Raw genomic sequence first — 14996 nt, forward strand, 5'->3', positions numbered from 1 at the left:
GAAGTTTAACTCTGCTTTCGGTCTTTGCATCAGCTTCTCCGGTTGCCGACAAATATTCTTCTAAAGCTCGATTGGGGTTTTACCACCCCTATCCGGCTCGTTTTTTTGTGAGAGGACGCTTCGCGGTTTGGTTGGGTGACAATACGGTCCTTTGTCTTTACATCTAATGCCCTACTGTTGTATTTTGTATTGATTCTTCTTGGCAGGCGGGGTTTAGAAACAGTGCTTACAGAAGCTCCCCCGCGGTGGCAACACTGGCTGGCGCAATGCCAGCACTGACCTCGTTCATTTGCTTTGCACGGAACTTCTCAACCCTTATCAGCTGACTTACTGCGATCGCTTGCGGACTTGGGAAAGCGAGAATGGAAACAATGGGCAGAGGAAAAGCAAAACCCAGATGTGGAAATCGCAAGATCACGCCCAGGCGCTTTTTCACGGCTGTGAACTGGTGAATCTCACCCTATGCTGGCAGTGCACAAAATGAATAACTCAAGAACGGAGCTAGATATTTGGTTTCTGTTTTTTGCATCATGTTAAATTGGCTAAAATGTATTAGAAATATAAAAAATATAAGGCGTGGCACCGGCCGTTTTTCTTGGAACAACGTAAAGTTCTTCAGCTTTATGGAGTACTATATCACCAAGTAACAATAGTATTTGACACAGTAATATATGTTATATTTATTGAAAGATAGTGGGCGTGACACGCCTTAAAAAGAATTTAAGGAAGAAAGTAGTATACAGCGCATTCATCTTCTAGCCCTGTAAAAAAATACAATTAGTAGTCTATAGTAAAAATATATTTTCTTACACACCTCTTAGAAAAATTTCTGTTCTTCGTTTTCCAACTCAACATTGTCTTGATGTTCTAAATCTAATACATCAAAAGGGCTTTCATCCTCAAGCGCAGCGGTGTCTTCCTGATTCCTCTAATGCAGTGGTCGCCAGCGGCCTATCTAGTGAGCAAAGGGAAGTGTTCTGCCCATCCTCTGCTCGCTCACGTATAACCTCCATGTTCGTGTGACTTCGGCATGGGTCTTTGGGTCATTTTTTCTCAACTTCGGCGCGCTTTTTTGTTGCTGCGGCAGAGGATCTCAGTGCAAAGCAGAGAAACGTCTCGCTACAGCATGCCGCGGGCAAACTTCGTGTTTGTTACACTCACACTAATGCAAGGCAAACTTGTGATGATATGTGTGTGCCGACCACTGCTCTAATGGAAGATACATTCTTTTCTATCCCAATTCACAGAAGAAATTACCGGATCGAAAGTATCTGCAGCTAACACGTCTGTTAGGTTTTAAGACCTACCACTTTTTTTGGCGCGATTAAGACGATCAGATTTCTAAAATTTAGCTCTCAATAGGAATTAACAATTTTTGAACGCTTGCAGTTATTAGAAACCACGGCTGTTTATCAATGGCCATCTCGGCAGATCGGTAACAAAAGGATTGAGATTAAGGAATTGGAAGCTGTCATGAAGGGCACATCAAAATCGTTCTTAAAGTTGTAATGAGCTGCTTATCGATGCCTGTGATGTTGGAAAAGGCATGAGGATTGTAAAATGCTCGCCGAACAGTATTACCATCTTTAGTACTGCTAAATCTTCCGACTTTTAACGAAAAAACGAAGTGTTCCCTATATAGTCTTTTTTATCATATTCCTGAAAAAATGTTCACTTCTCTCACTTCATTTTTATACCCTGCGCGCAAAATGAACTCAAAGACTCGTATCCAGATGTGAAAGGGGCTTAGTCTGTATTTTAAATGGCTGACAACGGTTTAAGTCTTGGCACACATGAAGTTTCGGTTAATAAGAAAATCAGATGGCGTGGCTACACGAATTGGACAAGCTTGTATTGAGTTGGTGCCCGTCAGAAACCGGATATCTCGGAAACAATCAAAGATAGAGAATTGGCATTTCAGGTTTAGATTTCGTAGCCTTGTACGCAGCGCAAGTTTGCTACGCGAATGTGCCACGCCCACTCTTACGCCCATAACGCTTAAATCTGTCTGCCGCCCACATAACTATATATTGAGATGTCCGTCAAGTGGTAGCAAAATTTTTTACTTGCTTGGTCTACAATATCGCTGTGCTGTTCAAACTCAACTTCTGATAAAGAAGCTTTCATAAAATGAAACACAGCATTCTCCTTTGCAACTTTTCCCGTGGATTCGCACCACCTGCAAAAAAAGTCTTCGTTAGCCAGTTTAACAATAATTGAATACTCTACAATACAGTACATATTGTTGATGGACTCTTCTGGACTCACTTTAAGTCCCTTTTAGAAAATGAGACTTTATCATTCCCTTTTTTCTCTATTAAGCAGACAATACGAGTTTCTTTACAGGGACGTTCACAACACATAATACTATAGATTAGGGCACTCACCCTCGAAATTTGCGAAAAAATGATCCTCGATGGACCGCGATTTCTTAAGAATTTAATTGAATTTCAAAGTTCCCGGTTTTGCTATAAAAAACAAGGGCACTTTTCTCATATTTTAAATCAAAGTAATTATTTTTTAATAAAAGGTTATAAAACTAATTAAATTTTTAAATGAGTCATAAAAATCATTTAACATTTTTTTTCATTTAATAAAAAATGTTATTTTTTGGTCTACTGAAAAATCATTTCCAAATAATCATGTTGTACGTGGAGTGCGGTCTATAAAGGACACGTGCTTGATGTCACAATGCTGTACCGTGTTTTCAGTGACGGCCATGAACGATCACGGCCATCCACGGTCCCGCACCATTTTAATGCATTAAATAACACTCCAACAATTTGTATATTTATATTAATACAAATAATTTCAATGAACACTTTTCCGAGCCACCATTAAGGTAATGTTCCAGGCTCGTTTTTTTTATAGTGGTGTACCTCATAGGCCTACTCCACGTAGCAGATCCAAATATACGACAAAAAGTGTCCTAATGAACAACTTAGTCGACATCGGAAGTATTCTGTATGAGAAATTGTATGATGTACATAGGTTAAATATGAAATCAAAACAGTTGTAAAATTTAATGTTTGCATTTATTTTTTAATTTGTACTTATACGATGTTTTGATTCCATATTTAACTTGACTTGCTCTTTGGCCTGAACATATCCGCCATGGCTGTAAGGAAGAAAGGGAGGCAAAGGCGAAGGCGAAGCGCGCCAAATATTCATGATAGTGTACTTTCTTTCGGCCATAGTGCGGAATGTTTTCTTTAAGGTCCCACCACAGACGCTCAATTTTTTGGGTGTTTGCCTTCGTGACTGAGTCAACAAAATTGATGGAGTGGTTGACTTTCAGATGTTGATAACCTGAGTCGTCCAAACAGTCATACGCTCTCCAGCAATCGGAGACGATGGTGGTCCCGGCAGCGTTCTTGTCTTGGATAGATGTAGCAGGGTGTCCTTTGACCTGTCCTCTACCGGAACGATGAAGAAGTCGCCCGTCTCACGGTCGATGCCACCGAACACCCACTGACCCTCGATTATTCGGACGCAATTATTCTTCCTGCGGCCAATCTTTTTCTCATCATCTTCGCACCAACGCCTCCGCGTTCATATTTACGAATTTTTGAAGTTTGTGGGCGTTAAAGTGGGCGTGGCAAGCTTTTTTTGGGTCAATCGATAGGTATTGGGACTAATAATTAAAAAATGTTATTTCCAAGCGTAGAAGGTTATATGTTAGGAAACACCGAAGCTTTAATTTGTTTCATATTATTTTCCCACCAATATTACGATCGTTCCTATGGCAGCTATATGATATAGTCGTCCGATTTTGATAAAATTAAATTCGAAATTCAGTACTAATTAAAAAATGTTATTTCCAAGCGTAGGAGGTTATATGTTAAGGAACACCGAAGCTATAATTTGTTTCATATTATTTTCCCACCAATTTTACGATCGTTCCTATGGCAGCTATATGATATAGTCTTCCGATTTTGATAAAATTTAATTCGAAATTCAAAACTAATTAAAAAATGTTATTTCCAAGGAAAGGAGGTAATATGTTAAAAAACACCAAAGATATAATTTTTTACCATTTTTTTTTCCGATTATTCCTATGGGAGCTAGAAGATATAGTTATCCGATCCAGATTGATCCGACTTATATACTACCTGCAAAAGATATAAGACTTTTGGGAAAGTTTCAGCCTGATAGCTTTAAAACTGAGAGACTAGTTTGCGTAGAAACGGACGGACAGACGGACATGGCTAGATCGACTCGTCTAGTGATGCTGATCAAGAATATATATACGTCTCCTTCACTGCGTTGCAAACTTCTGACTGAAATCATTATACCCTCTGCAAGGGTATAACAATGAAGAACGCTACAGTCGAGTACTTCGACTATCAGATACCCGTTACTCAGCTAAATGGAGATATGCAAGCAGCAAAGCGAGATTAAAATGCGCCACCTACCAGCGCACTATGGGGACCTTGACCTGTTTTTTTTGGCATAAAATAATAACTCCTGAACTATGCAAGGTATTTTGACCAATTTTTTTTCTAGTGGTCGGTACAGCCTTAGATTTAATTTGCAGTAGTGGGGGTGTCGCCCAAACGACAACCCTCTCCCCCCCCCCCCAAAATTTTTTTTTTTTATTTAATATGTAATTTATTTTTGATTTCAATGTTATAAAGATGGTCATGATCGTCTTCTTTCTTATGGTCAGCACCGTCTAAAAATCCCTTTGTAGGTTTCAAGTCACATGATAGCAATGCTATGACTTCATGTGGTAGGGGAAGTCGCTTATGTTTCTGAACGCGGCTGTTTAAATTTACCGGTGAAATTATGGGATCGGAAGTCCATTGTTTTTTGAAACACATCTGTGAAACCACAAATTCTGCTGTGCCTTCTTGCATTTTTTTTATTTAATATGTAATTTATTTTTGATTTCAATGTTATAAAGATGGTCATGATCGTCTTCTTTCTTATGGTCAGCACCGTCTAAAAATCCCTTTGTAGGTTTCAAGTCACATGATAGCAATGCTATGACTTCATGTGGTAGGGGAAGTCGCTTATGTTTCTGAACGCGGCTGTTTAAATTTACCGATGAAATTATGGGATCGGAAGTCCATTGTTTTTTGAAACACATCTGTGAAACCACAAATTCTGCTGTGCTTTCTTGCATGGTGAAGTCTTTCGAGCAGCTCTCCTTGCCGCTTGTACCAGTAACCTCGAATTATGTTTCTAAACCGAGAGAAATGGCTGCTGCATCCTTTTTCTGGCGTACTGTGCCTTTTAAAGAAAATGTAATTTTCGACGTCCATTTTATTACCTTTTCGGCTCTACTTTTCTTTCGTTTCCAATTAAATCCAAGCGAACTTGTCCATCCATAGTGAAGATGTCAATTTTTCTATTGTAATTTTGGCAAAATGGAAAATTTTACGGATAACACTCGCGCTTTCTCCTTTAAACGAGTTTCATTCATCTAAGGAGTATTGTCGAGGATGTGCTCACAAATTAAAGCGAATACGGCACTCTGATTGTCACGGCCGTAAGTTTGCTTGCGCCACACTTCTAACAGGGCCGCATTGCATCGAGAGGTTGCTACATAAAAATGTAATTTTTGCAAAAAGTCGCAAAAAGCGCAGATTGAGGGTGGATTTTTTAAACTAGGAATAAATCACTCTAAAAGATGGTCTAACACACTCACTCAACAAATTTCAACATTTTTAGTAAACTCTATTCAAAATGGGAATTTCATTTAAAAAACAAGGAAGAACGCTATAGTCGAGTACCTCGACTATCAGATACCCGTTACTCAAAGGGAAATGGAGATATGCAAGCAGCAAAGCGAGATTAAAATGCGCCACCTACCGGCGGTAGACAGATTTAAGCGTTATGGGCGTTAGAGTGGGCGTGGAAAATTTATTTTTGGATCAATCGATAGGTATTGACGACACCAATACATTTCAGTTAAAATTTCTTATCTAGCATGCAAATTGTGGGCGTCACAGGTTTTAGCGGTTTGTGGGCGTTTTAGTGGGCGTGGCAAACTTTTTTTTAGGTCAATCGATAGGTATTGTTGAGAACAATACATTTCAGTTAAAATTTTCTATCTAGCATCAAAACTGTAGGAGTTACAGTTTTGGGCGGTTTGTGGGCGTTAGAGTGGGCGTGGCACTCTGCTGAAACAAACTTGCGTTCATTCGAACAGACAGACGTACATGGCTAGATCGACTCGGCTAGTGATCCTGATCAAGAATATATATACTTTATGGGGTCAGAAACGCTTCCTTCTGCCTGTTACATACTTTCCGACGAATCTAGTATACCCTTTTACTCTACGAGTAACGGGTATACTTATAACAGGCAGAAGGAAGCCTTTCCGACCGATAAAGTATATATGTTCTTGATCAGGATCACTAGCCGAGTTGATCTAGCCATGTCCGTCTGTCCGTCCGTCCGGATGAACGCTGAGAGCTCGGAAACTACAGAAGCTAATTGGGATTTGGTATGTAGATTCCTAAGCTTCTTGCGCAGCCCACTCTAATGCCCACAAGCCGCCCAAAACTCTGTCTCCTAAAGTTTTGAAGCTAGAATAAAAATTTTTAAGGAAATGTATTGTTCTCATTAATAACTATCGATTAACTAAAAAAAAGTTGATCACGCCCACTTTAACGCCCACAAACTTCAAAATATCGTAAGTATGAACTCGGATATCTCGGAAACTATCAAAAATAGAGAATTCGGATTTCAGATTTAGATTTCGTGGCCTTGTACGCAGTGCAAGTTTGTTACGCGAATATGCCACGCCCACTCTAACGCCCACAAGCCGCCCAAGCCTTTGGCGCCTAAAATTTTCATGTTAGATGAAAAACTTTAACTGAAATGTTTTAGTCTCGTGAATACCTATCGGTTGACCCAAAAAAGTTTGATACGCCCACTCCAACGCCCATAACGTCTAATTCTGTCTTTCGCCACGTAACCTCGATGTGCTGGTTGCATATCTCCATTTCCCTTTGGTCCTTTTAGCTGAGTAACGGGTGTCTGATAGTCGAAGTACTCGACTATAGCGTTCTTCCTTGTTATTTTTAAGTTGGGTAGCTGAGTAACGGGTATAGCGAGTGACTCTCTCTTATATTATGTTATATTAACCCTTATTTTGTAGCCGTCGGAAAGTAAGTAACTGTCAGATATAAGTCTATAAAGAATATAAATATAAAACCCTAAAAAGTATAAATATTCGTAATCAAGACAAATACGAATGTCCGTCTGTATGAATGGTGGGACTTCGAGAAAGCCTTTAGAAAAGGGTATTTGATTGGAAATCAATTAGCTAAGAACACAATCGCGTTATTGAACCCAAAAAAATTAGATATTGTGTTGGAGTCAAAGTCGCAATGTACGTCATAGTTTTAATCATTTTACTTGAAAACTTTTTTACTTACCTAATATCAAAATTTCTCTAGTAAGGTAATAAATCTTGAAAGCACAGTATAGCAAGATTTCATAGTAAAGAGTTCAATTAAATATTAAACGCATATTGACACATATACATTTGAAACCGTCTAACTGAACAGTTTAATTTCCCTTTACTTATAAATAATTCTTTTGTCTTACAAAATAAATGAATTGAAAATTAAATAATAATAAGCTTGATGTAATTCACGCGTCTGCTAATTAATTATTGAGTAACTTTTACTTATCAACCGTCAGTTCAGAACGAAAAGCTTGATTCTAATAGTATTCGGGGAACAAGAACCATTTGATGTTCGCGTTTTTAATAGATACATTCTTTTGTGTGAATATATAAGTCAACCATAATAATATTTAGAATATATCAAATGTCATAGAAATATGATTAAGCAAAATGAATGATCTGAATATTTATTATTCCTGAAAGCGAATGCCACAAAACAATCTCAAAAAACAATAATAAACTGGCTACTTTTTATTCTGTCATTTTAAGACTATGCTTTCTGATGTTGCAATAGGGTGGTTTATGTTTTAATATGTGTAAGTTCGAACACACATATATTCAAAATCGTGATTTTTTCGTAAGGTACCAATTCAAAGTTCTGGGCTCGTGAACATGTTAGATGTTTTAATTAAATAAAAATGTATTCGTATTACGGACTCTTTATAGTTGAAATATAGTACAACAAATTTTCACTTTGCCTTAACATAGAGTTTTATTTTATGACAAATTCGGAATTAAAATACAAATTTGTTTTTTGAAATGTTTAACTTCCGACACATTGCATTTGAAATGAAAATAATATAACATAATTTAATATAAGCAAGAACGCTAAATCGAGAGCTACTCAGCACTTTTTCTGACCCAAATGAATATCTTAATCTTAAAACTTTACCAATTATTTAGTTTTATCCTAAGCAGGTTACATATATAAAACTTACAGATCAGACAACTATACGAGGGCAGTCCGATAAGTACTTAGCCTCACCGCCCGATGGCTTCCCTATCGCAAGAGAAATTTACAATCTTGTAGTACATTCTCGTAGACGGCTACTGTCGAAATTTCAGCCGAATCGGACTCGTAGTTTTGTTTTGACTGCGTGTGGAATCGGACGTGTCCGCGGATTTTAGAAAAATGGAGAAGGAGCAATATCCGTCTGTGATTCGATTCCTGTTTTTGGAAGGGAAATCGCGCAGCGAAATCAAAGAGTGCTTGGATGCTGTGTACGGTGACTCTTCTCCTTCGATGGCGACCGTCAAAAATTGGTTTAACGAGTTTCATCGTGTTCGCACGTCGGTTTTTAATGAGCCACGCCCAGGTGCCCCGAAAACGGCTACCACGGAGGATAACGTGACAAAAATCCACTACCTCGTATTGGCAGACCGCCGATTAAAGATACGCGAGATAGCTGAGACAGCAGGCATGTAAAAAGACCGCGTGGGTCATACCCTGCATGAAATTTTGGGCATGAGAAAGCTGTCGGCGCGATGGCGCGATGCTTGCTCACTCCGGACAACAAATGCAACCGAGAGACCACTTCGGAGCAGTGTTTGACGCTGTTTAAGCGCAATCCGAAGGAGTTTCTGCGTCGTTTCGTGACCGTCGACGAAACATTGATTCACTGGTACAGACCAGAGCCCAAGGAACAGTCGAAACAGTGGACTTCACCCGGCGAACCTGCTCTGAAGAAGGCGAAGACTGTTTTGGGATTCACAAGGTGTGATCTGTAGAAGGGCAAAAAGGTCACAGGGCTGTACTATGCCGAATTATTGGGCCGATTCACCGCCGAATTGCAGAAAATACGGCCCCATTTGGCGAAGAAAAATGTGCTCTTCCATCATGACAACGCACCGGCTCACACTTCCGCCCTCGCCAAGGCCAAATTGGTCGAATTGGGCTACGGACTGCTACCCTATCCACCATATTCTCCAGATTTGGCCCCGTGTGACTTTTTTTGTTTCTAAACTTGAAAAAGTCACTCCCTGGACAGGAAATTGCGTCGAATAAGTACGTCGTCGTCGCCACAGAGGCCTATTTTGCAGACCTCGAGAAATCGTATTTTTCAGACGGGTTAAAGAAGTTTGAGCATCGCTGGGTCAAGGGTTATCGAGCTAAAAGGAGATTATGTTGAGAAATAAATCGCCACTTTTCCAAAATTTTCATTTTTCTTTTGGACGCTAATTACTTATCGGACCAACCTCCTATTGTAATGCTGCCATGGGAATGATAAGACTTACGTTGCTACTTATAACTGCTACTCCCAAGTTACCATTTTACTTTATTTACTATAGTGAATTCGACGGAAAGTATGTAACAGGTAGAATGCAGCGTTTCAGACTCCATAAAGAATTTTGAATACAAATATTTACACCATTTTCGGCATATGTGTTCCTAGTTGTTACTATTATTTTAATTATTATATGTTTATTTGCTTATATTTTTTAATAAAATATTTCCAAAAACGTAAAAAAAAAGTTTCACAATACTGTCTAAAGGCATATGGCGAACCCCCTTACGTTGAAATACTAATACTACTCATACTAAAATTAAAATTTTACGCTCAAAGCCGTTACCGGCCTAACATTGGAAACTTCAAAAATCAAATGTGGCCATATGTGGCTTATTTGGTTCTGTCGGACGGAATCTTTGAAATAGTTCGTTGGATTTTTATCGAGATTTTTCGATATCAACAGACGCCTTTCAGTCTTTAAATTGCTTTAAAAATTCACGTTTTCAAAGGTTTCCGAGTTGTAGTACACATTTTACTCAATGATCCTCTTAATTTATTTAGCAATATTAGGGGTGACATTATAGTTCTAAATTAAAACATTTTCAAAGGTTGCCGAGTTGTATTACACATTTTACTCAATGATCCTCTTAATTTATTTAGCAATATTAGGGGTGACATTATAGTTCTAAATTAAAACATATATCACCTAAATTGGTAAAGCTAATCTCAAGGTAAAAATAAAAAAGCCGACATACCAATAAAATGGTCTTAAAAATTCGTGATCTGTTGGTGCAACTTTTTTGCATTTTGATTGTAAAAAAAAGAAAAAGCTATAGTCGATGCCCCCGACTATTAAATACCCGTTACTAAGCAAAGGGGAGTCCGAGGGTGATAGAGGTATGCAGCAAAGCGACTGTTCACAATTGCACACCCCGCAAAGGCGCCAACTATCGTCGATTTCTTTATTGGCTTAGAACTTTTAATCGATGGTCCGATTTCAAAAATGTTTGGGATGAAGATGGATATGGACATTCAAATAAATTAAATTTTCACTTTTACAAACACTTCAAAAATATGGGAGCTAGACAGGATTTAGCGAATGGGCGATAGAGTGGGCGTGGCATTCTGCTGAAATAAACTGCCGTTCATAGGGACTGCCAGACAGACGGACTTGGCTAGATCGACTCCGTTAGTGCTCGGGATAAAGAATATATATTCTTTATAGGGCTGGAAACGCTTTCTCTACCTGTTACATACGACGAATCTAGTATACCCTATTACTCTACGAGTATCGGGCAAAACTAGTATAATTATACCAATCGCAATATTATTTTAAAAGTTACAAGTCTTACATTTCATTGCATGTGTGTGGGTCCCACTGCTTTAGAAGCTTCCTCTTACCTCTATACCCCACCCCTCTTCCTATATGACATGGTAGATTAAAAAATAATCGATACTTAAGCCTAGTACTCAGATCGACTAAGAGTTTCACTAGTCGAAAAATCTTATTCCGAAGATTTCAATGTTCACCCGCAATGCATGTTGCATGGTTTTACTGTCAAGCTGGTGAATTTGTTGCCGAACGGAAAACCAATCAATTGGAGCAATTTAAAAAGAAGAGTTTGCTGGTGCACAAAGAAACTAAAATTAAAATAAATGAAATGTTCAACGAATGTGTATACCCGTTACTCGTAGAGTAAAAGGGTATACTAGATTCGTCGGAAAGAATGTAACAGGCAGAAGGAAGCGTTTCCGACCCCATAAAGTATATATATTCTTGATCAGGATCACTAGCCGAGTCGATCTAGCCATGTCCGTCTGTCCGTCTGTCCGTCTGTCTGTCCGTCCGGATGAACGCTGAGATCTCGGAAACTATGGGAGCTAGGCTATTGAGATTTGGCGTGCAGATTCCTGAGCTTCTTACGCAGCGCAAGTTTGTTTCAGCAATGTGCCACGCCCACTCTAACGCCCACAAACCGCCCAAAACGGTGGCTCCTACAGTTTTGATGCTAGAGCAAACATATTGGTGAAATGTATTGTTCTCATCAATACCTATCGATTGACCAAAAAAAAGTTTGCCACGCCCACAAACCGCCCAAGCCTGTGACGCCCACAATTTGTATGTTAGTTACAAAATTTTTTTTTTTTTGTTTGCGCCTCAGCATATTCTGAAGTTCAATTTATTATACATTGAAGCGTGAATGAGAAAGGATTAAGGATGTGCGGTGTTAATACAGATCGCGAGGGGCAACACAATTAAATTGTTGTTACAATCAAATGGGGCGACAATTGAAAGTGAGTGATTTGATTAAAATTAAATGCCTAAACAAAGTAGAAGAAATGTGCTTCGCTCGCAGAGGAGAATGTCTAACCGTCCAGTTCGCCGGCGGCGCAGGCATCGGCGTAGCTCTTGCCGCTCTTGTCCTCCGGATTGAGCTTGATCATGTCGTCAATGCGCAAAATGGTAATGGCAGCCTCCGTGGCAAACTTCAGCGACTTGATCTTGGACATGGCCGGCTCTAGCACACCAGCCTTCTTGTTGTCCCTGACCACACCCTCGATCAGATCCAGGCCAGTCCACTTGAGGTCCGAGCGCTCGGGTTTCGTCTGGCTGGAGTTGTGGTAGGAGCGCAGCTTGGCCACCAGATCCGTGGCATCCTTGGCCGCGTTTACGGACAAAGTCTTGGGAATGACCAAAAGCGACTTGGCGAACTAGGCGATGGCCAACTGTTCGCGGGAGGCCAGCGAGGTAGCGAAGTTCTCCAAGTAGATGGACAGGGCGGCTTCCACGCAGCCGCCGCCGGCCACCACCTTCTTGCTCTCCAGCACACGGTTAACCACGCACAGGGCGTCGTGGACGGAGCGCTCCATCTCATCACAGTAGAAGTCGTTGGGACCACGCAGGATAATGGAAGCAGCAGCACGCGCCTTTGTGCCCTTGATGAGAATAAGCTCATCGTCGCAGATGCGCTCCTGGGCCACCTCGGCAGCCTCGCCCACCATGGAGGCATCGAAGCTCTCCTCGCCGTCCATGTTGGTCAGCGAGGTAAGGAAGGCGGCGCCAGTGGCCTTGGCAATGATCTTCAGATCACTCTTCTTCACACGTCGCACAGCCATGGCTCCAGCCTCAACGAAGTACTTCATGCACAGATCATCGACTCCGCCGCGGACGAGAACCACATTGACACCGGTGCCCAGGATCATGTTGATGCGCTCCTTGGTGATGTCCAGCTCGCGGGCACGGATGGCCTCCAGCTTGTCGGGGTCGTTGATCAGCACCTGGACGCCCATCTTCATCTTGGTCTTCTGTAGCGAGAAGTCCAGGCAGGCGATCTTGGCGTTCACAATCTTCTTGGGCATCTGCTGGGAGGCAATGGTGCAGTTCAGGGCATAGCCAGGAATCAGCATTGACTCCCGGGCAGACTTGCCATGGGCCTTCAGGACATTGATGGCCTTAATCGAGTAAGCTGTCTGTCCACGGGGATCTGTGATCTTCACCGACTGTGCGGCGTCCACAACCATGGCGGAGAAGAATTCGGCGTCGGCACCAATGATCTTGGAGCTCATCGAGGTCTTGGCAATGTTGACCAGGGTATCGCGACCTAGCTCATCCACGGGGGCGGTCAGGTGTTCCGAGATGTACTTGCAGGCCTCCTTGCAGGCAATGCGGTAGCCCGAAATGATGGAGGTGGGGTGGATCTTCTGTTTGACCAGCTCGTCGGCGTTCTTAAGCAGCTCAGCAGCCAGGATGACCACAGAGGTGGTGCCATCGCCGACCTCCTCGTCCTGCAGCTGAGCCAGCTCAACCAGAACCTTGGCAGCCGGGTGCTCCACCTCCAGCAGTCGCAGAATGGTGGCTCCATCGTTGGTCACTGTGACATCGCCGATGTCGTCCACCAGCATCTTGTCCAGACCCACGGGTCCCAGAGAGCTCTTCACGATGTTCGATATGGACAGAGCAGCCATAACGTTCTGTGTGCGCACCGATGCGCCGGACTGGCGGGTGCCAGCAATGGACAAAGGAGAGGCCAAGGTCGACATTTTCTTCTGGGTTTCGGCAACTTTTAATAAAAAACGAGATAAATCAAATACGCTGAAAACCGCACGTTAAACCGCCTGACTCACTTTTTGAACTGAAATGTATTGGTCTCGTCAATACCTATCGATATATCCAAAATACACTCTAACGCCCATAACGCTTAAATATGTCTACAGCCGGTAGGTGGCGCATTTTAAGTCAGCGCGTCCTCCAGCTCCACTTAAGCTGCCAAGTAGCTGGTGGTGGTGGTATCCGCAGTCTTAATGGAGAGGATGTCCATGTAGAGAGCGAAGTCCCACTCGGCATGTTCCTTCCCACTGGGATTCCCTGGCGGATATCCTCCAGCACAGCAATTATTTTGAGGATTTTCCCTGTTGTGGTATTGCTTCCTGTCGGTGAAATCCCACAATAATGGGCAACAGCTTGGATTAGGCGTCCTATTTCATCTGCACTGACCTCTTGCTGCCGATTTTGGGGATTTCCTTCCATTTTTAATTTATAGTTTCCACACTGCATTCGTACATCGGAATTCACTTGCTATATCTGGTATTTTTTCTGGTATTTCCTTAGCTCATCTGGGCACCGCGCTGAAAAACAGACCCGGCAAAAAGCGTTAGCTGGAAATAAAGACCGGCGATTCTCCAATGGAGAGCTCGTCGGTGAACGTATTACTGGATGTTCTGCTAAAAAGGTACTTATGCTACTGCAACGTAACCAAATTTTTTTGGCCAGAACTTACTTTCATTTCGTGGATTCGTCCGGAAGGATGTCCATATAGGGAGCGAAGTCCCATACGTCACGCTCCTTCCCATTGGGCTTCTTGATTAGATTATCTCCAGCACTTCCACTATTCTGCGGGTTTGCCCTGTTGTGGTATAGCTTTCTGTGGTTCAAGTCTCACATTAATGGACAATTTGGATAAGGCTTAGACCAGACGTCCTTTTTCATCTGCACTGATCTCCTGCAGACGTTTTGGGGTTTGCCTTCCATTTTTAACTTTTCGTTTCAACACTGCTTCTGCACGAACATACGAAAAGTTTGCATTTTTTATTCTTTGCGCGACGGCAAACGGCGTTCATTGGAATTCACTTATGAAATATGGTGTTTCCTTAGCTCATCTGAGTAAAACAGACCCGACGAATAGACTTATTTTCCTCTCGCTCACTCCTATGGCTAGCTCGTGGTTTTCGTCGATGTCAGTACTAGACTAAAGCATGTTGATGTAATTAATACTACTCAGATCGGCTAAGAGTTTCACTAGTCGAAAAATCTTATTCTCTGTAGTGTGACCGAAGTTTTCAAAGTT

The 14996-nt window shown here is 41.5% G+C and overlaps 1 protein-coding gene and 1 long non-coding RNA gene across 2 annotated transcripts; both read right to left on the reverse strand.

The window, feature by feature from the left end:
- Nucleotides 1–631: 631 nt before the first annotated feature.
- LOC139354642 (uncharacterized) lies at nt 632–7940 on the reverse strand. Its single transcript, XR_011605568.1, has 3 exons — nt 7392–7940; nt 815–2179; nt 632–761 (listed from the first exon to the last, which is right to left on the reverse strand). It is a non-coding gene; the product is annotated as an uncharacterized lncRNA (long non-coding RNA).
- Nucleotides 7941–11323: 3383 nt separating this feature from the next.
- LOC139354638 (T-complex protein 1 subunit alpha-like) lies at nt 11324–13793 on the reverse strand. Its single transcript, XM_070998889.1, has one exon. It carries the CDS (start codon nt 13690–13692, stop codon nt 12364–12366), a length of 1329 nt encoding a protein of 442 aa, XP_070854990.1. The 5' UTR covers nt 13693–13793; the 3' UTR covers nt 11324–12363.
- Between the last annotated feature and the right edge of the window lie 1203 nt (nt 13794–14996).

The sequence above is a fragment of the Drosophila suzukii genome, unplaced genomic scaffold (genome assembly GCF_043229965.1).
Source record: "Drosophila suzukii unplaced genomic scaffold, CBGP_Dsuzu_IsoJpt1.0 scf_12, whole genome shotgun sequence".
In the NCBI taxonomy this organism is placed as follows: domain Eukaryota; kingdom Metazoa; phylum Arthropoda; class Insecta; order Diptera; family Drosophilidae; genus Drosophila; species Drosophila suzukii.